General features: G+C 39.4%; 1 protein-coding gene and 1 non-coding gene across 2 annotated transcripts in view; one reads left to right on the forward strand and one right to left on the reverse strand.

Moving 5' to 3' along the window:
- Window positions 1-5,088: 5,088 nt before the first annotated feature.
- LOC118642951 lies at window positions 5,089-5,195 on the reverse strand. Its single transcript, XR_004961860.1, has one exon. It is a non-coding gene; the product is annotated as a U6 spliceosomal RNA (small nuclear RNA).
- Window positions 5,196-10,429: 5,234 nt separating this feature from the next.
- CAMK4 (calcium/calmodulin dependent protein kinase IV) overlaps window positions 10,430-22,547 on the forward strand; it is a 140,728-nt gene continuing 128,610 nt past the window's right edge. The window contains exons 1-2 of the mRNA XM_036278914.1: window positions 10,430-10,526; window positions 11,113-11,351. Of these exons, the coding sequence (XP_036134807.1) occupies window positions 11,191-11,351 (161 nt within the window). The 5' untranslated portion in view covers window positions 10,430-10,526; window positions 11,113-11,190. The remainder of the gene's footprint in view (window positions 10,527-11,112; window positions 11,352-22,547) is intronic.

A 22,547-nucleotide genomic window follows, 5' to 3' on the forward strand; every position in this document is an offset into this window, starting at 1 on the left:
CCCCTCAGAAACATTCGTTGAGATAGAGTAGATAGACATATACGTGCACACAGTTTATTGGGGGAACAGTCAGGAACAACAGGGTGTAAGGAAATGATTGGGCAGAAGGAGAGGTTGAACTGTGATACATTTGTCCCAGAGGTTTCAGCCAATTCCATAGAGAGCTCTGGAGATGGGCTAGACCTTCGGAGTGGTCCTGAACGGAGGCAGGGAGTCCGAGATGAGAAATCAGATGCAAACTGCTCCCAGGGAGGGGGCTAACTTTGAGTGAGGCATTCTTGACAGTGCACCCCAGCATCCCCTCTACTGCCATTCCAAATATTTTATGATGCTGTTTTGTTTCTTTTTACCCTGTTCTACCAAACTTTCTTTGCCCTGTTTTCTCTCCCCACCTGTTGTTTGAAAACTATAAACACTTTCTATTCTTATCATTTTTGTCCTTACATTTTTGAATGTATATTAACCTTATAACTTTCAGTGAATGTCCATATTTAATCAGAATATCTCTTCTTTGCCAGAAAGAGATGGAATTTGTAGTGTGCTTGCACATTTTCTGCCCCTAACCTCTCTCCTCTGTTGGCTCTCCCACTTCTAGACTGATATGTTGTACAAATTCACATTATTATATTGGGCACTAATAATTTTTAAGACTTTGGTTTTTTTCTTCATTTTGTATTCTCTCTTATATTGTCACTCACTTTCTTGCACACACTTGGTTTTATTACAGTTTATCCTATAGTGATTATTTTTGAGAAGATAAATGGGTGATATATATTTTGAGCCCTTGAATATTTGAAAATGTTTTTTGCTTTACTTGGAAAGCTAATTAGCTTGGACATAGGTTCAAAATCAGTTGTTCCTTTGAACTTTGAAGTGATTGCTCCAGAATCCAGTGTAATTGATAAGAAGTGTGATGAAATTCCAGTTCATTTTTAGATAACCTTGTTATTTTTTTCAGAAACATCAGTGTTCTTAAATAGCGCCAAGATATACCTCCATGTAGGTTGTTTCACCTTCGTCCCTGCCCCCCCCCCCCCCCCCCGCCAAATTTGGAATAAATGGAATCCAATACATACCCTTTTTTTTTTTTTTTTTTAAATCCTCACCCAAGGACATTTTTCCATATTTTGTTCAGATAGAGTGGGAGGGAGAGAGAGAGAGAAACATCAATGTGAAAGGGACATATCAAGTGGCTGCCACCCGCACAACCCAACCAGGGCCGGGACAAACTGCAACTAAAGTACATGCCCCTAGTGGGAATTGAACCTGGGTCTCTCTGGACTGCAGGCCGATCCTCCAACCACTCAGCTAAACCGGCCAGGGCCAATACATACCCTTTTTAGCTTTTACTTCTTTCATTCAGCTTAATGTTTTTGAAACTCACCCATGTTTCTTTGTGTATTCATAGTTTATTCTTTTTATTGCTTTGTAGTAACATTACAATTTTTTTCTTATCTAGTTGTTTGTTGTTAATACATAGAAATATAATTTTTAGATTGAATTTTATATTGATTTTGCATTCAATTATATAAGCTCATTAATTTTAAATATTCATTTATAGATTCTTTTGGATTTTTAACATAACAATCTTATTATCTGTAAATAATGACCGATTCTTTATTTTTAATACTTATTCCTTTCAGTTCTCTTTTCCTTGTTGCATTGGTTAAGACCTCCTGTGCAGTACTGAGTAGAAGTGGTAGCAGAGAGCACGCTTTCATAATTTCTGATCTCAGAGGGAAACTTCTCAGCATTTCACCATTAAGTGTGATCTTTGCTGCAGATTCTATTTCTAGCTTGTTAAATGTATTTTTTGGTTCTTATTTTTTTCTTTATTTTATTTTTCCATCATCATTTATCCCCCATCTAACCACTTCCACCTCCACCCACCTTTATCATTTTTTACTGCATCTACTGCGATGGCATATTCTTCTTCTTTCTTTATTTGCTAATATAGGTGAAATATAGGGTTGACTTTAGAAGGGTAAAACAACCTTGGGTTATGATATAGTATATATTTATTCAGTTGTTTTAGTACCATTTATTTAAAAGAGTTTTTTTTTTTACCCATTTAATTGCTTTGATACTTCTTTCAGAAATTAATTGATCACATGTATATGGTTCTATTTCTGAACTCTCTATTCTGTTCCACTGGCCTGTTCTTTGTGTCCTTGCATCAATACCATTCTGTCTTTGTTTCCATAGCTTTAATTGTAAGTTTTGGAATCAGATAAAGTGAGACCTCCAACTTTGTTCTTTTCCAGCATTGTTTTTACATTCCAGATATTTTGAATTTCTTTACTCATTTTATAAATAAAACTTCTTAATTTTTACAAAGAAAACCTAGTAGAGCTAGCCTATATATCAATTAGTGGAGAAGTAATATGTTGACAAATAAACATGGTATATCTTTTCCTTTATTTGGATCTTATTTAATTTCTCTTAGCAATATCTGGTAGTTTCACTGTAGAGGATTTAAAGCTCTTCAGTTGAGCCCTGACTGGTTTGGCTCAGTGGTTGGAGCATTGGCCTGCTGACCAGAGACTCTGGGGTTCGGTTCCTGCTAGGGGCACGTACCAAAAAAATAAAATATTTTTCAGTTGAATTGATTCCCAATTTTATGTTTTTAAAATTTCTGTTGCAAATGAAATATTTTTATGACATTTTCCAATTTTCCACCTGCTAGGATGTAGAAATACAATTGATTGTTTATTCTAACCTTATACCCTGTGACCTCGTCATATTCACTTGTTGATTTTAGGAGTCTAAGTCAAATTCTAGCATTTGCATTTTCTATGTAAAAATTAAGTAATTTATAAATAAAAACAGTTTAACTTCTTCTTTTTCAATATTCATGGACTTTAAATTTTATCTAAGTTAAAAAATTGTGCTGCTATTGCAATTTTATAATTTATATATAATAAAATTCATCAGTTTTAAAAGTATACTTAAAGAGTTTTGACAGATGCATAAAATCATATGATCATTGTCAAAATTACGGTCCAAGCCCTGGCCAGGAAGCTCAGTTGGTTGGAGCATCGTCCTGATGTGTCAGGGTTGCGGGTTCAGTCTCAGGCCCAGCCACATGCAAGAAGCAACCGTGAATGCATGGGTAGGTAGAACAGCAAGTTGATATTTCTCTCTCTATCTCAAAGTCAATAAATAAATAAATGATTATGATATAAAACATTCTATCATGCCCCAAATCCTCTCAAATCTATTTGCAATCAAGTCTCTACCTTACTTTAACCCTTGAGAACCACTCATCTGCATTCTGTCACCAAAGTTTGCCTTTTCCTGAATATTATGTAGGAAGAATTACACATAGGGTTTTGTATCATAGTTAGCCTCTACATATATTATAAACCAAAAAATTCAATTTTATAATTGTTGCATTAAACCATGAGTTCTCTAAATAAAAGAAAAAGAAATATAGCCTGTTTTATTATCATATATGTCCTATTTCTACTGTATTTCTTTCTTTCTGAATATATGAGTTTCCATCTTATTTCCCTCTAGCCTAAAAATATTCCTTTGGCATGGAATGAATTTTGGATATACAGTATTTTTTCTTTTAGTTGTTAAATACATTTTAAAGGCAAATGACTTTAGAAAGATCATTACATTGTTTGTGGTCTACATTATTTTTGCTCAAGAGTTATCTGTCATTTGTATAATTACTTTAACATACCCTCCCTTTCTCAATAGAAAATTCTTTATAAAAAAAATTTTTTTTAATTGATGTTAGAGAGAGAGGAAAGGAGGGAGAGACATTGATGAGAGAAAACATAGATGGGCAGCCTCCTACATGCCCCCGACTGGGGATCCGTCCCACAACCTGGGCATGTGCCCTGACTAGGAATCAAACTGCCGACCTCTTGGTGCATAGGTCTATGCTCAACCACTGAGCCACACCAGCTGGGCAAAAATTCTTTTAAAACTTTAAAAAATATATTGTTTTAAAGCATTTGACTTAATTAGCACTAAGGTGTGGTTCTATATCTATTGCTGTTTGGGTTTCTGAGATTTTTGAATCCATAAGTTGATGTTTAACTACATTTGGAGAAATTTCAGTCATTTAAAAAAATTATCTTTATCATTGACAGTATTACAGATGTCCCTCCTTTCCCCCCCCCCAATGACACCCTCCCCACACCCCACTCCCCCAAACTCCCAATCCCCCAACTCCCTACCTTGCCTTCACCACACTGTTGTCTGTGTCCATTGGTTATGCATATATGCATAAGTTCTTTGGTTGATCTCTTCCATCCCCCCCAACCCCTTCTCTCTGAGGTTTGTCAGTCTGTTTCCTACTTCATGACTCTGTACCTATTTTGTTTATCAGCTTATTTTGTTCATTACATTCCACAAATAAGTGAGATCATATGATACTTGTCTTTCTCTGACTGGCTTATTTCACTTAGCATAATACTCTCCAGGTCCCTCCATGTTACCTCAAAGGGTAAGAGAGATCTTTCTTTTTTTTCTTCTTTCTTTCTTTCTTTCTTTCTTTCTTTCTTTCTTTCTTTCTTTCTTTCTTTCTTTCTTTCTTTCTTCTTCCTTCCTTCCTTCCTTCCTTCCTTCCTTCCTTCCTTCCTTCCTTCCTTCCTTCCTTCCTTCTTTCTTTCTTTCTTTCTTTCTTTCTTTCTTTCTTTCTTTCTTTCTTTCTCTTTCTTTCCTTCTTCTTTCCTTCTTTCTTTTCTTTCTTTCTCTTTCTTTCTTCTTCTTTCTTTCTTTCTTTTCCTCCTTTCCTCCCTTCCTCCCTCCCTCTCTCTCTCTCTCTCTCTTTCTTTCTTTCTTTCATCTTTATTTATTTTAGAGAGAGAGGAAGGGAGAGGGAGAGAGAGAGATAGAAACATCAATGAGAGAGGACATCAATTGGCCACCTCCTGCATGCCCACCAATGGGAATTGGGCCCACAACTTGGGCATGTGCCCTGACCAGGAATTGAACTGGCAACCTCTTGGTGCCTGGGTCAACTGCTCAACCACTGAGCCACACCAGCCCAGGCCAAGAGATCTTTCTTTCTTACAGCTGCATAGTATTTCATCGTGTAAATGCACCACAGCTTTTTTATCTACTCATATAAAAAATTAGCAATGTTTCATGAATTTGTGTGTTATCCTTTGGCAAGGGCCATGCTAATCTTCTCTGTATCGTTCCAATTTTAGTATATGTGCTGCTGAAGTGAGGACAGCCATTTTTAAAAAAAAATAAATTTTCTGCACCATTTCTTTCCTCTTTATTTCTGGGACTCCAGCTACATGTAAGATAGCTTGAGATGGACAACTTACTGAGACTTTCAGTTTTTTCCCGCAATATTGTTTCTTTAGTTCTCTAGATTGGATAATTTCTATAGCTATGCTTTTATTAGTTCTTTATTGCTACATAAAGAATTGTTTCACAATTTAGGGACTTAATATCAGCAATAATTAATTTCTCAGTTACAGTCTGTGATTTCAGAATTCTGAATCATCTGTTGGCTCACTTTAGCTCAGGCCTCTCATGAGGTTGTAATCAGATGTGGTCTGGGTTGTAATCATTTGAAAGCTTGATTGGGGCTGGGGAATCTACTTTCATGTTGGATCACTCACATGGCTAGCAAGCTGGTTCCTCTTCAGAGAAGCATCCCCATGAGTCTGTTTGAGTATCCTCATGCCATGGAAGTTGGCTTTCTTCAGAATTCACAACCCAAGATGTCAAGGCTGAATCTGCTCTTTTTTTATGACCTTGGAAGTCACTCACCTTTTCTTCTACCATATTTTATTTGTCACATAGGTCAACCCTAATTTAGTGGGGTAGGTGAACTCAGGAAGACATGATTACCAGGAGGCAAAGCTCAGATAGAACTATTTAGGAGGTTGGGTACCATATTCTATCTTCAATTTCACCCATCCTTTTTTCTGCAATCTGCACTCTTCTGTAAACTCATTAAATGTTTTGCCCCCCCAAATTTCAGATAGTTTACTTGTTCACTTTTTAATTTCTAATTATTTCTTTTTAATAGTTTTTATTTCCCTGATAAGGTTACTCATCTGTACACTTATTATGATTATCTTTTCCTTAAACTATTTGGACATATTTATAATCACTCTTTTAAATCCTTTGTCAATGAATACAACCTATGAATTATCTTGAGTTGGTTTTTATTGATTGATTTTTTTTTAACCATGATTCACATTTTTCTTCTACTTCATATACTAGTGTCTTTTGTTGGTGGTGGTGATGTGGGTGTTGTTGTTGTTTGTTTGTTTTGTTTTTACTTTGTTTTATGTACTGGATTGTCGATGATTCCCTGCTGAGATTCTGAATTCTGTTATCTTCTTCTTGAAGAGCTTTCTTCTTTCTTTCTTTCTTTCTTTCTTTCTTTCTTTCTTTCTTTCTTTCTTTCTTTCTTTCTTTCTTTTCCTCCCTCCCTCCCTCCCTCCCTCCCTCCCTCCCTCCTTTCTTTCTTTCTTTCTTTCTTTCTTTCTTTCTTTCTTTCTTTCTTTCTTTCTTTCTTTCTTTCTTTCTTTCTTGTAACACAGTTAGACTTGCTTGGCAGGACTTATTCTTCGATCCTTGTCTCTCTGTAGTGAAAAACAGCTACACTTTCTTCTCAGCTTTTTCAACTTTCCAGTTATTGCTTTGTGCTTTCTGCTGTGTTCCTTGGAGTCTCTCACACATGTGTGTAATTCAAAAGTTATCCTAGTATTTGAGCACTTTATTTGTAGATCTTTGGATTCCTCCACTGCAGTCCCTTCTTTTTGAAATTTCCTCCTCTATTTCTAGCCTCTCTGCTAGCCCTGAGTTCTGTTTTCTGATGCCTCAAGCTACTACGAGTTGTGCGGCCTGCAGAGCCCTCACAGGAAAGGCCAAATCAGTGTGCATTTTATTCAAAGAGTTCCTTTATTTCATGAACTATATCATTTCCAGTTTTCTGGTTTTGGTGATTCTTCTGCACATTTAAATAACTTAAATGTTATTTATACTTGGTCCACAGATTACGGTTGTTATATGCAGGAGGGTTAATCATACCAGCTACTCTGCCATACCAGAATGGAACCTTGTCCATTCATGTTTAAGTGACACACAAAAATCATTCATTAGAAACTGGGTCCCTGAGCCTGTTCAATGATGGGCTTCACTGTAACGTATTCTAAAAGCATCCATAGGTCCCCTCCGTTTGAGTTGTTTGATTATCTCAGTGATTAACCCTCCAATTTCCTGGTTAGAGATGTAATAAATATAAGCATATTTTTCTGCTTTCTGGGAACCTAATGGACCTGGAAGTCTCACTGCTTAGTACATAGAATTGCATGAATCCCCGTTTTCAATATGGCCTTGTGATCTAAGACATAATTTTTTGTTCCTCATTTCCAAAGATTAAGTATACTCCAAGAGTTTGGAAAGTATGTTTTTTGCTGTAAATGGTAGAAGAAATGTAGAGGCTAAGAGTTTCTTATAAAAACATTCAACCACCTGGCTGGTGTGGCTCAGTGGATTAAGCATTGTCCCTTGAACTGAGAGGTCCCTGTTCAAATCCCGGTTTGATTCCCTGTCAAGGCCCATGCCTGGGTTTCAGGCTCGATCCCCAGTGGGGTGCGGAGGGCATGCAGGAGGCAGCTGATCGATGTTTCTCTCTCACATTGATGTTTCTGTCTCTTTTTCCCTTCCTCTCTCTCTAAAGAATTAATAAAAACATATATTTTAGAAAAGTTCATTTAAACAACTATGAGGTATCACCTCACACCTGCCAGAATGGCTGCCATCAACAAATCATCAAACAACAAGTGCTGGCGACGGTGTGGAGAAAGGGGGACTCTAGTACACTGCTGGTGGGAATGCAGACTGGTGCTGCCACTATGGAAAACATTATAGTGTTTCCTCAAAAAAATTAAAAATTGATCTGCCATTTGATCTAATGATCCCATTTCTAGGAATATACCCTAACAATCCTGAAACACCAATTAGAAAGAATGCATGTACCCCTATGTTCATAGCAGAACTATTTACAATCGCTAAGATCTGGAAACAGCTCAAGTGTCCATAAATAGATGAGTGGATAAAAAAGCTGTGGTACATATACACAATGGACTACTATGCAGCTATAAGAAAGAAATATCTCTTATCCTTTGAGATGACATGGAGGGACCTCAAGAGTATTATCCTAAGCAAAACAAGCCAATAAGGGAAAGACAAATACCACATGATTGTGGGATATAGTGAACAAAATAAGCTGATAAACAAAATAGACCCAGATACATAGAAAGAAGTATGGTTCAGACTGACAAACCTCAGAGGAGGGGGGCAAGGGGGATGGATGAGATAAACCAAAGAATTTATATGCATGTATGTATAACCAATGGACATAGACAACAATGCTGGGGGGAGGAGGGAGGGATGGGGAAGAGGGTGTTGGGGGGGGGGGGAGAGAAACATCTGTAGCAAAAACAAATTAATAAAAGTTGAAAAAAATTGCCCTGGCCAGTGTTGCTCAACGGTTACAGCATCGGCCCATGGACCAGAGAGACCCAGGTTCAGTTCCCGCTAAGGGCACATACCTCGGTTGCAGTTTGTCCCTGGCCTGGTTGGGATCTTGTGGGTGGCAACCACTCCATGTGTCTCTCTCACATTGATGTTTCTCTCTCTCTCTTCCTCCTGTTCTGTCTGAAGATGAATGAAAAAATGTTCTCGGGTGTGGATAAAAAAAAATTTTGGAAAAAATAAAATTAATAAAGAAAAAATAAATAAAAAATAAAAACAAACATACAAACTAAAAAGAAAAAACAAAGTTCCTCTAATGTATCATTTTACGCTCCATTTTAGAAGGATCTGGTACTCTAATTCCTGATCATTTCTGGAATTCTGTGGTAAGAATTAGATTTCTTCTTATTCTCTTCTGCCATTGTAAATCTGGGTTTCAGGTCTACCCACTCTTCTAAGTCAGTTACCATTTTTCCATCTGTTCCTAGATTCTAAGATTTAGTTGATAGTATTTCTTCCTTTCTCCTTTGTTCCTTTCCTGGTCAGTTTAGATGATATTTCAAAGGAGTGAAGATAAGTTGCATGGACTTAATTCCTGTTTCACCTGTCTTAAAATAATGTTTATTTTCATCTTATATTTTTAAATAAAAGCAAACTGCATTTATTAAACCAAATATACTTATTTTAAACTTCAGTTTATAACACTTTTATAATGCATAGGTGTCAAATGACTAAACTAATGTTAAAAGTAAATATCAACTTTATAGTCACCCCCGTACCATGAAATGGTATTTCTCTGGCTGTTGTTCAGGAGAAAAAAAAAGAAAAACGGCTATAATATCTTTCAATGGAATATGCTTGCTTTGGACTTGTGTTGTAAAGAGTTCTCACAACAGACAAGTATCTACATGCAGTGGAGGGATGGCCATGAAGACTAGCCTCCTCAAGACCAGCCTCGCCACACTTCATGCCCATCCCTCCACTGGTCAGGGCAAGCCAAAGGAAAGTTACTTAGTGAGAACTGGAATTTACGTTAGAGGCTTTATTAGCTTGATTTGTTTCTGAACTTGATTTTCTAACATGACGATTAGTGAATTCATTCTCTGAAAAGTAACGTTGTGACATTTTAGTCTTTCATCAAATCATTCACTATTTAACTGAATTTTCATAAATCTATGTATGCTTGCTGTTTGTTAGGCCATTTATAAACTGAGCATGTGACCTTGTCATAATATTACTTGTGTGAAACAGTTTTTATATTTATCTTTCATTTTCAGTTAACTAAGGATTTACATTTCTATCATTGTTTAACTTTTTTTGTTGGTAGTTCACCAATATAGTACAAAAGCTCTATGTGTAAGCAAAAATCAATAATTGAGAAAAAAATTTGGGACCTTGTTTACTGGTGTTATTAGGAAAGGGGTCACACTGAGAAGAGTTTAATGCATATTGGAGGAAACTCAGAAGAGAGAGAGAGAGAGAAAAAAAAAAGACTAAAAGTAACACCTGTGAAGTAAGATTAAATAAAGGGCCTAGAGTTATTTGAGCTAGAAATGAGAGGTGATTTTTTATATAAAGATTTATTGCAAAATATAATAACTAATTGCTATTCATCTCTGCTGAAATCTTAAAAGAAACTGTTCAAAGATAGAGACATAAGCTATATATATTTAACCAATGCCTGAAGGTTGATGGACAGACGAGTGTTTGTGATGGGACACATCTCTTGGGAAGAGGACAGAGCTTTAAAATGTAGCAATCTTCTCTACATGAATGATGACAGGTCTTGCCTTAAGGCGGAGGGCTGGACCAGTGGCCTTCCACAGGGCCCTTCTAGACCTGTAATTCTCTGGGTCACTTCTGTTGTTAGCTTTCAGAGCTCGGGAGTGAAGGAGACACAGCAAGCACCTGCCTTTTCAAGAGCTTCCACGGTGCCAGAGGAGGCAGTGCCAGCAGCAGCAGCACAGAATCTATTCCAACAGACTTCACTCAAAGGCGAGTCAGGTCAGCGTGGATACAGGCCAGCAGGGACGAACGAAGGGATGGCTGGTTAGCTAGAGGTAAGTAGGAGGGGCCGGCCACCAAGACGCGCTAAAGGAAGGATGAGTTGTGCCAACAGCCAGGTCCCTTTCTCACCACCCTGCTGGGCCACCCCGATCCATGTGCTCCTAGAGCGTGCTGGGCGCCCGCCACTCCCGGAGCGAGCGTCCCACTGCGCGGAGTCCTTTCCGGGCTCCCTGCTCCCGCAGGAGGGCGCGTGGGATGATGCTCTGGTCCTTGTGCTTCCCCAAGCTCCTGCATCCGGAGCCGCCCTAGCCCGCACCGCCGCAGCCACTGCCTGCGAGGGAGAAAGGAAAAAGGGAGGGGGGCTGGAAAGGCTCCGGAGGGGAAGGGGGGAGGGAAGGAGCAAAGGGGGAGGGAATCTCTCTCCTTCGCAGTGCACCAGCCTCTTCTCTCTCCGCTGGCGGCGACTCGAGTTCTCCCTCCAGATCCTCTCCCAGTTCCTCGCCCCCTTCTCCGCTCGCCCACCCTCCCTCCCGAGCGTGCGGAAAAGGACCGAGCCGGGGCGGCGAGGGCGCCGGGGGCGGCGGCGGTGGGCGTGTGCGTGGGGGTGAAGGACACCCCCTCTCGCTCCTGCGTTCGCAGCGCCGGCAGAGCGGCGGGGCTTCTCGCTCCGGCGGCGGCGGCGACAGCGGTGGCGGCTTCCGGAGTCCCGCCGCGAAGATGCTCAAAGTCACGGTGCCCTCGTGCTCGGCCTCGTCCTGCAGTTCGGTCACCGCCAGTGTGGCCCCGGGGGCCGGGAGCCTCGTCCCGGATTACTGGATCGACGGCTCCAACAGGGATGCTCTGAACGATTTCTTCGAGGTGGAGTCGGAGCTGGGACGGTAAGACTGGGTGCGGCGGGCTGGGGCGCGCGAGGGGCACCCTCACCTGGTGGAGCCCAGCGCCCAGCGCGCGGGCTCAGGTTCTGGGGAAACCCGGGCGCGCACTGGGGTTGTCCCTTTCGCAGGGACGGGTCCCAAGGCTGTGGAAGCCGGCCTCCCTGCCCTTAGATTTCTCCCTGCCTGGTGTCTAGGAGAGAACGAAGCACCATTCAGATGGGGATCGGTTCTTCCCCTGAGCGCTCAGGCCGTTGCAGCTGCGAACAGCAGCCCGACTCTCCCTCCTCCACGCCGGCTGCCACTTCCCTTGGGTGACAGCACCCGCCGCACGTGGGCCCCGCTTTCCCGGTGGGTGTCTTTGCATAGGATTATAGCTTGCCTGAGGGTCCTGTTTGTCTAGCTATTTTGGGGGTGGGGGCGAAGGTGCCCCTCCAAATCAATAGATTTAATCTAATCTATAAAATTAGATCCTTCCTCCTTCCCCTCAGCAAGCTTTCCAAAGCAAGTGGCACAGAAATTAAACTCAAATACTAGCTTCCCTGCAAAGTCTGCTCGGAGTGAAGGGGGAATGAATCATTTAAGAGTTGACGGGAGAATAATGAACTGGTGTGGCTTTAAAGGAAAAGCAGCACCGGGGTCCAGGCAGTAATTAGAAGAGTTCTGCTGCTCTGGCTAGTTTCATGTACTGGAGTGATTTATGTAAATTATGTATGAAAAAGCTGCCTCCCTGGGGTTGCAGAAATGTCCCTCATCCCTCATCCCTCGTCTGAAGATCCGAACAGGTAGGAGTTCTGCCCTGTGAACGATGCCCTATGTTCTCATATTACTATCCACTGAAAATTACTTTCCCCCTTTTCTTTTCTTTCTGTTATCCATAGCTAAGGAGAATTCAACACTCATTTTAGATCCAGGCCCTTTATGATAGGGAATCTGAAGACTTAATTTCAACTGTTGACGGTGGAAGTGGCTGTTCTTAGTGCTTCTTTGCAATTCCATTCTTCATTCTCTTTTTGCTGTAAAGAATTTAGCTAACAGCCCTTCTTTTTTAGGCCATAGGAGACCACAGTGCAGGATTCTAGATGCTGGTACTTAGAGGGAAGGTGTAAGAGTCACCCCTCCCCCAGTGTCTCACTACTATAAATGACTCATGGAGTACAGAAGGTGTATAAGAAAGGCAGAACTGAATGAAAATGTAGTAGTTTGTCACTCTTATAAATGTTTCAAATATTTAAGCACTGAGTCATGTATACATAAACATCCTGATCTGATCCAGTTCTTCAATGGTCATGTGAAGATATGCTGTTGTAGGCATTCACTAGTAAGCTGAAAATGAGATGTCTCCTTCCTAGGCTCGAAACCTACTTGTATTGTATGATGAGCTGCAGTGGAGCGGTGTAAACGTCTGATCAAAGAGATAATGTTAAAATTGTTTACTTGGTGTTTTAGAAACTGCCACCTAGTAGAGGAAGCGCCTGCTGGTGCTGCAGGGGCTGTGTCCCACCACGGACTCCAACTGTTGTCTGAGTAACCTTTGCCCCAGATGCCTCCCACTGGCTCTGATTTATCATCTGCACATGTTCATCTTTATGAATAAGCTTCTCCATCAGGAAACTAAAACAATTTACTTAATTTGAGGAGTGGGAAAGTGGTTAGAAAGTAAATAAACTGCCAGTTGTACATATATATGGACTGGTAGACTTCCTTAGGGAAAAAAAAAAACTAAGGAATTTGAAGTTATTATTTTTTTAAAGTGCATACTTTGCAATACATTTTGGAGGACAGATGAAATCAATTATATAGCGTTAAGATTCGTGCTCTGCTACCTACTTGTTTGAATACTTTGAAAATCACAGGATTAAAGTATTTTGAAAAAAAACTAAAAATTCTTACTTTTGCTGTTTTGCATCAGTCATGTATTAAGTAAGTTCTCTGGAGATGGCAGGATTGGTGACAGGCATGCTTACTCCATTTTGTTGAGACTTTGAAGAATATTATCACTTCACAGTCAAATTTAAAAAAAATAAATAAACTAAAACCAAAACCAACCTGTGTTACAGATATAATTACAAAGAATAGATAAAGCCAGAGAATGCAACACAATTATAGTCGTAGGTATTGACTGAGTGACAAAAGTCCTCTTCCTTCCTGCATTAGTGATAAAGTTGAAACAACTGGTTGCAGTCTTTACTCTTTACTCTGCCGTGGACCAAATCTACCTGAGTCTAAGGCAGACATACTTTCTTTTTAATCTTCACCCGAGGTTATTTTTCCATTTATCTTCAGATAGAATGGGAGGGAGGAAGAAAAAGAGACAGAGAGAGAGAGAGAGAGGTGAAAGAGACATTGACTGGTTGCTTCCAGCACCCCAACAAGGACCAGGGACAAACCACAACCGAGGTCCGTGCCCCTGGTCAGAATCTAACCCACCACTGTTCGGTTCAAGTGCCAACGCTCTAACTGCTGAGCCAAATCAGCCAGGGCATAAGGCAGAGACATTTAATTCATTAGTAGCACATTCATCATTAAGACGCTAAGAGAACAATGCTCCAAATGTTGTGTGGTGCCAGTGTGGTTTAGTTTCAGGGCATAGACAATTCCCACTAGAGTAAGTGAATTTATGAGTAGTCCTTCCATTACAATTATCTGTTGTAAGTCAGGGACTCCTAAATTCAAGAGGATTGTACATGTAACCATGTGTTTAGACATTTCGGGGAGCTAAATTCCCAAGGCTCTAACCAGTTGAAGACCCTGGATGGTGATGGCAGCAATGATCTACATGTAGCCATTTAGACCAAAGCAGATGTGATAGCTTTTTTATTTATTTTTTCAGGATAAAGGTGAGGGGTGGAAGTGGGGGGTGATAAGGATTATTTAAGAGTAGAGTATCAGGGCGACTGATAAAATTTTTCAAAACTTACATTTGAAAATACTGCTTCATTTATACAATTTGCCCAAAAGTTTGCAAAAAATCATGATACACCAACAAATTCAATTCTACTTAAAAATATGAATTGGCCATGATCCTATTCAGGGCTCCGTATCTTAGAGAGCAGTTGGTCCTTTGCCCAGTGATTTGAGAGATTGGCATTTTAATGGCTTTGCCAAGGAAGAAGGGATCCTGGTCTGGGCCAGACTCTGTCCAGTGGTTTGGCAGAAGGAGGGCAGGATTTGGCCTGCCCTGCTCTGTGGTGGGGATTTGGCCCTGTGCACCCAAATCCATGTTTTATATTGTGTTGTTTTCAGTTATTTCCCACAGTTTGTTTCTGTTTGTTGTATGTAATTGAAAAAAAATGTTTATAATAAAACTAGATGTGTTCACACATCCACACACATATCTAGAGAAACCAAATAAAAGATAAATAGGATAAAAGAAGAAGAATGTTATATTATTTTGGAATCCATTCTTTAAAAATTTTCAGACCACTTAACTATTGTTTCTTTAGGCTAGTGACTTCCAATCCCTCCATCCCCTACAACCTGTTTCTCAATTAAAAAAACAACATTTATATGGCAACCCAATTGAAGCATAATGATATAGGATCCCTTGCTATATGTGTTATTGCTTAAGAACCAAATAGATTAAAATAGGGAGACGTAGGTGTGTATAAAATGGAAACAGTATGTCTGTGAAATGGATACTAGTTTCATAAAACAATGTTTATTTTTATTACCAAAAATGTACTATAATATTTCCTGTTTGATGCTGTGTAATTTTATTCTGTTTCATTAAAAATATAAGCCAAACCCATGTGATTTCACATCCCACTAATGGGTTGTGACTCAGTTTGAAAAGTGATGTTTCAGGCCCTAAATCAGTGTATGACAGGTTGAAGTATGAGGCAGAAAACTTTTGAAAACTGCCCTGCTTGCCCTGGCCGGTTTGGCTCAGCGGTCAAAACGTGGGCTCGTGGACCAGAAGGACCCAGGTTTGGTTCCAGCTAAAGGCAGGTACCTCACTTGCAGTTTGTCCCCGAGGGGTCATGTGGGTGGCAACTACTCGATGTGTCTCAGACACATCTATGTTTCTCTCTCTTCCTCCCTTTCTCCCTCCTGCTTTATCTGAAGATAAAATGCAAAAATGTCCTCGGGTGAGGATTAAAAAAAAAGAAAGAAAAATGCCCTGCAGATCACATTAAGTGGTCTCCATTTGCACAGCTCTGAAGAGAAAAGTTCTCCTAGTTTTGCCTCCCAGTTATTATTGGGTTTCTTTTTTTAAACATTTTCAAAAAACTGTGGTGTCTCCCCAAGATCTGCTGGGGGCACTGTACTCTGGCATGGCTGAGGGGCAGGAGGCTGGGCCAGGCTCTCCTTCACTGCAGAGGGGAGGAATTCAGAAGGCTGAGCAGTGGTGTATTCCACTTGGTAACACAGAACTCTGGCCCAGGTAATGGCCCAAAAATGCTTCCTGCAAGGAAACATGACAGGTGCACTTTCTAACAGAAATGCTTCAACCCGTGCTCCTGGGTGGGGAGGAATCAGATAGATCCTCTCTTTTCCCTTTTCTTGTTCCCTTAGCCAGGACTTCTCACATCCTCAGTCCAGCCCCCCACTCCCACCCCCACCCCCTTTAGGGCCTCACATCCTATCCTGGGAATGTACTGCTGGCTACAGGTCCTCTGTCACATACACTGCACTGGTATCTGAGCTCTTTGGGGCATTGTATGTTTTTGTTTTTTTTATTAGCCCGGGAATTAAAATATAAACATTTGGTCTTTCTCTTGTTCTCTGTGCACCCAAGTCTTTCCTCCAGCTGTTGACCTGGGAGCAAGGTGGGCCTGCAGTGGGCGCACAGAGACTGGGCAGCACAGGCTCTTCGCTGCGGTGCTGACTGGGAGCTCCCGGAGGGCAGTCGGTGGGTTTACTGGTTCACTGTGGTCTGCTCCTCCTGCTGCAGCGCTCAGTACTCCGCAGGTGCCCCACAAAGGACTGTAGACCATGAATGAAGGAGAATGAAAAGCACTGGGCATAGTAGGAATGCTCCTCTCCTCTCCTTTGACAAGTGGTCTCTGTTGGTCCTAAGGTGATGATCTCAGTCCTAGGGACCCCAGGGAAAGGGAAATCCTGTGACCTGTTAGTTCTCTCCCAAAAACTTGTGGGGCCATTCCCCTGATGTCATTCAGCACTTGGTTTCCTTTCTTCACAGCGGGAGTATTGATAACTGCCACCTCTGTAGCTTTTAGGTGTTGCAAATACCTTTCTGATGGCAGAGTTGCTTTGTGTCTCTGAAATGAAAGGGATGCAGTTTCACCTTCACTATCATCTTACCACAGGCGTGTCAGAATTAGGAGGTAAATCAACTTGAACCTAAAGGCATGAAATGCCTCTCAGCTATACCAACAACTAAAGTTAATACATATTGACTGCTAAATTTGGAAATACACTCATTGTAAGGAGCCTCAACTTCAAGTGAAGACTCTGATAGAATTATTGCTTTAAGAACACACTATTGTTTTGTACTTAACTATTGTTGCAAGGGTAACAATAACTCCTAACTTGAAAAAAAGACAAAAAAGACACAGGTGCCATCTGCTTCTAAACTGTTCTGAAGAACTTGACTTGGGGAGAAAAAAGAGAGAAAGAGAAAGAAAGCACTAACCACAAAATAGCTTCAAAGAACTTTCTGGTGAACAGTTAACCCTCAGATATAGATGTGTGGATTGTGTACTTGCTCTAATACACTTGAGAATAAAGTCCTGAGTGATAGCCAAATACTGTTTCAACTACTAGTTGACTTTTTATGCTAATGATTTTGAGGGGGAGGTTGGTGAGGTAAAAGCTTAAAGAGTAGTTCTTTTTAGACTTCCTTTTGGGAAAGTTAACCTAGCTAATAAAAAATTGATTTTTTAAAAATTTCAAGGTCAGATTTATCATGCAAAATATATTTAATTGAGTCAATGAACCATATAATTCAGGCCGAAGAATAACTTTGCATGAAATCAATAGCAGCTAGAATCAAAGTTTTATTCAAATTATATTATTTTTTCCTATTTGATAATGTGAGAACATCTGAAAATTTTATAACTACAATGGCTTAATTAGGAAGTTAGAATTAAATATTGATAGCAGAGTGTTAGCCCCTAGGGGACATATTCTTCAATACAGTCCATCAAAAAAAATGCTCATCCTCACGAAGGGCAGTGGTTGAGTGGGGATGTCAAATAGTGAAAGGTTTGGGTGTGGGATTTTCCTCAGTAATCTTGTCAGTGGCAGAGATTAAATAAGGGCCGAGCAGTGCTAGACGGCGGGCAAAGAGTGGTCCGTGTAGAGCTCTCTTTTCTCTAAAAGCTTGGTTTCTCAACCCTGGCCCTGTGGACATTCGGGGCCAGGTAGTCTTTGTTGTCGAGCATCTGTAGCAGTGTCCCTGGCCTCTACCCACTAGGTCCAGTAGCAGTCAGCCCTCCTCCTCAACCCCCAAGTTGTGACAAAAATGTCTCTAAACATTGTCAAAAATGTCTTCCACCCACCTCCCCTTTCCTGTCGAGAACCACTGTCTCAGAAGCTTGAAGCTAAGCTCTTGCATGCTTTTGTTTTAGTTTATGTAGATGGTTGACAACAGGGAGGTAGGTGGATTAAAAGTATTTGACTTTATTGAGTATCTGTTCTGACTAAATGTTTCTCCCATTTTTATGTGATACTATAAAGATTTCAGTCATATGTGCATACCATCTGTACTAAAATTTGCTTAATATTTTTGTTTAAATCACCCTAATTTTGTTAACCTAAATGTATTTATCAAGAATACGTATTTTTATTAAATAAGTATTCATGTCATAAATGGAAGCAAAGTGTAAAAATAAATGGCAATAAAAACAAAGCACTTTTTATTAAATTATAGGTAAAAATATATGCTTGCAAAAGCTCCAAGCCTGAGGGTTGTTTTCTCTTCTTTAAAAAGGGAGATGATTAAAATTAGCAGGGTTAAAACCACAACAGCACAAATTGAGGTTTTCTTCTGGATATAATCAGAACCATTGAAAAGAGAATGAAATTCTCATTTTTTGATTCCTTGGTATTTAATTTCATACCTTTGTGCCAACTAAAAGTCCTGTTATAGGTTTTTTGAATAATTATGAACTAGGCAATATATGTTGGTAGTGTGAATGGGTATGATGTATATAACACTATTTGGCTTCCAAATGTATAGTTTATGCATCGACAGTAATTTTAAAATGAAATAAATAATTAAATAAAGTTAATACAAAATAGCAATAGTGGAACCACTTTATGACAGTGATAATTCTAAGGAGGAAGATTGAGGCGTCTTGAAATTTGGCAGAATTTTAACAGATAGATCTTTGGTGAAGGACATACCAGATGAAAAGTACATTCTAAGAAAAGGCAAAAACTGGCAGAAAAATGCAGGCTATACATTTTATTTTAAAAACAACAAAACATGAACATTGTCGTGGCAGATGAGGTTGGAAGAATAAGTTGATGTCAGACCAAAGATAGCATGTAAAAAAAAAAAAAAAAATGACTGCATCTATAACTGAAGCAGAAGAAAGTAACCATTATGAGAACAAAAGGTAACTATATAAAAGCAGCTGTGTCTTAGACTTAAGTTGTAAGACTCAGAACTTGCCACTTACCCATAAACCAGGGGCCTGGGCAAGAGAGAAGTTACCATGCTTGTTGAAAAAGGAAAGAAAGAAACACCGCCCACAGAAAGGGGAAGTTTGGGACTGAGGGGACTGCATCAGTTACCTAGACCTGGTGAAGAGCCCGTGAAGTGGCAGACAGTCAATATTTTAGGCTCTGTGGACCATATGTGCTCTGTGATGGTTGAGTGAAAACAGCCACAGACAACACAGAAACAAATACACATGGTCGTGTTTCAATAAAATCTTATTTATAACAGTGAAATTTGAATTTCATACAATTTTTACACCACAAAATAGTAAATTTTTATTTTCTCTATTTCTTTTTATTAAAAAATAAACATTTAAAACTGTAAAAACTATTCTTAAGTTGCAGACTGTACAACTAAGCAGCCCGTAGTTGTGATTTGCCAAACCCTGACTTAGATCAATCAAGCTAAAATTCTACTCCTCTTCAGTTACATGAGAATTTCAGGTTAAAATGATATCAAGACTTCATTCATTCAAGGAACTACCTTGCATCTCCATTACACTTTGTAAATGTCAACATAATATTAGTTTTTAAGGTAGGCACAACCTTTATATGCCTGCCTACTCATCCTTTTTCTACATCTATTGAAACTGTAACAGTTACAGTTCTTACCTATGCAGCATATTAGCTATCTCCGTTCATTATTCATGTTCTTCAAAATGAAGAACCTTTACAAGAAGTGTGTTTAAGTTAAATTTCCGGATTATGATCAGTGTTCACTTCCAAACACTATTTATTGAAGGGTAATTTACTCTGTATATCATAATTAACTAGGTTTCAAGTTGACCGGTCTTCTATTATATTTCAAGTGTCAATTAATTACAAAATGATGTGCTAAATAAATTACTGATAAAAGATTTGTCTCTAGTAAAGTTTAATTACTTTTTCTGTTTATTAATCTATTATCTGCACGTTGAGTAATCCTTCTATATGCCATGCATATATCTTAGCTGGACTAGTTACGGTCCTTAAATTGGGAATCTGTTTAAATAAGCAATTTCTTGAAAAAAAAAAAGTATTATTTTTTTTTTTATTTTGAATAGACTTTAGTGCCAAACTAAACTGGTCACTTATATTTTGACTAAAGCCGAGGTCTCTAAAATGGGATGTCAACATCCAGGGTATGTGTAATATAGTTGGGTGCTGTACAAAAATATTAGAGTATCATTTTTTCCTAACTTTTGCTTTTAATTTTTGTTTTTGATGTTTAAAAAAGCACATTACATGTTGGTTCAGTAGCACATATATGGCATTTATAGGTACATAAGTCTATATAACGGGAGGAGCATGTGCTTAAAACATCTTGTTGGATGATTATCGCATCAAAGAATGGTAGTTACAAGTGGGTACTGAATAAGCTTCTGTACTTATATTTAAATAACGTTCTACTTTATGAAAATGATTTAAATGCAGATATATAGATCAAAATGCAAACAAAAAAGGAATCATATTGCAAGGTGTGTCTTCATGTAGAAAGGGGAAGTGGGTACTTATGTGCACTTGTTATGTGTTTTAAGACTACTTGATGGAAGATTTTGATAAGAACTTACTGCCATTGTAACCGAGAAAGTCACAAAACAAAACCAGAAAAAGAGAAAAGGAATACAGCTTGCTCATCAAGCAGAGGGTGAAACATACATTGTTCTTTGTTGATGAACCCAAATTTCATATTATTTCAAAAGAACCTCAATTTTAATATATCTGATTTACTTCATAGTAAATTTTGCCAACTGCTGTCTTGGGCAGATGATGGCTTTTGTTTGCAGTGTTTGGTGGGCTGTGCGTGAAGAACAGCGGGCACTGATGTGAGGATGCCGAATTTAATCCCATTAACAGGTGCATTGTTATCACCTCATTACATCTGAAGTTATGCTTCAGTGATGTGGTTGAAAAATTAAGCAGGTAAAAAAATATGTCTTAGAAAATGAAAAAGGATAGACTTGAATAACTCTTAGACTGGAACTGTCTTCTAAAAAGGTAATGGACATGACATGTTATTAACTGTTTTCTCTCTCAGTTTGTAGTAGCATTCCTTGTTGAAAGTGCACTTTCTTTTATTTAGATCATGATTATAGACAGAGCTTGACTAATATTACAAACTGGAAGAGGAGTAGGGGACAGCAAATCTCATTATGTTCACACATTTATTGTTATCTACAATGCGGTATTCGAATGATTTCTCCCTACTTTAAGTCTTCATGGACTGTTTAATAGGGACCTTTGCTTGCCTTTTACTCTTTATTATACTTTATCTTGGCCTGACTTACTTGTACTGTCTTGAAGGATAGGTAATTAGTAACTACTTTAATTTAGGAAGTTAATTTGGGATTCTAACAGGTGTACAAGGTTGTTCTTTAGTTGTGACAACTGTCAGTCCAACTTTAATCTTTGACAGGATGTAAATATATTACTGTCTATTCATTCAAGTGTATCTTATATATTTTTAAAAGTCCCCTGTTAGGACAAGATTATTATTAAATGTGACTAAAATTCAAAATATATAATTCAATAAATCAGCCTGGCCCAGAGAGTTCGGTCATTGTAGGCCTCTGAAGAGTTCTTGTGTAAGTGGAAACATTTTTAGTGGCTCCTATAAGATTCTGGGTCCTTCCTCTCCTTTCTTCATCAACATGCACACATAAGCTAATAAAAATGTTCAATGAGCTAAACTCTTGAAAAACTCTCCTGAGAGTAACCTGTAACTAGAAGCAAAGTAAAAACATAATAAACAGAGATTTTCATGTGTACATTTGACACATTAGTAAAATGGAAATCTGAGGACACTATCGGAATAATCCATAGCAAATCAATACAGTTCTTTCATATTGTGAGATACTGAGGAAATGGAATGTCAGGACTGAGCTGAGGCCCTGGGGAGCAGTAGAGGTTCTGGCCCTGGCCAGGAGGGGGCAGCAGAGCACCAGTCCCGGCTTGAGCTGGCCTGCAGTGGAGGGTAATGAACTTCAGGTAGCCCCAGATCAAGGGGAGAGGTGGGCAAGGCAGATAGCTGCTGAGAAGGGCTTCAAGGCTGGGGCACCCAACAGGCCATTCTGGACAGTTGAATTGGTGGGGTGAAGGAAAACTGATGAGTAAGGCAGGGCTAAGACAAGAACTGAGGGAGATGGTAGAGGATGCAGGCAGCAAAACAGGCAGGATAAAATTGCTACTTGATGACGGTGTCCCTTTGGGCAAAACACTGAACTTCACTTAGCCTCATTTGTATGTAAAATGAAGATTGTGGTGGTATATCCTGCCCAAGATTTCTATGATCATGAGATAAGGTCATTTCTTTCTTCTTTTTTTTTTTTTTTAACATTTTTCCTTTATTGATTCTTTGGAGAAAGAGGAAGGGAGAGGGAGAGAGAGAGAAACATCCATGAGAGAGAACATCAATTAGTTGCCTCCTGCATGCCTCCCACTTGAAATTTGGGCCAAAACCTGGGCATGTGCCCTGACCAGGAATTAAACCAGCAACCTCTTGGTGTGTGGGTCCATGCTCAACCACTGAGCCACACTGGCTGGGCATGAAGTCATTCTTGTATATACAAACTCTTAGCTCCACAGTTGGCA

Source organism: Molossus molossus, unplaced genomic scaffold (genome assembly GCF_014108415.1).
Source record: "Molossus molossus isolate mMolMol1 unplaced genomic scaffold, mMolMol1.p scaffold_m16_p_3, whole genome shotgun sequence".
In the NCBI taxonomy this organism is placed as follows: Eukaryota; Metazoa; Chordata; class Mammalia; order Chiroptera; family Molossidae; genus Molossus; species Molossus molossus.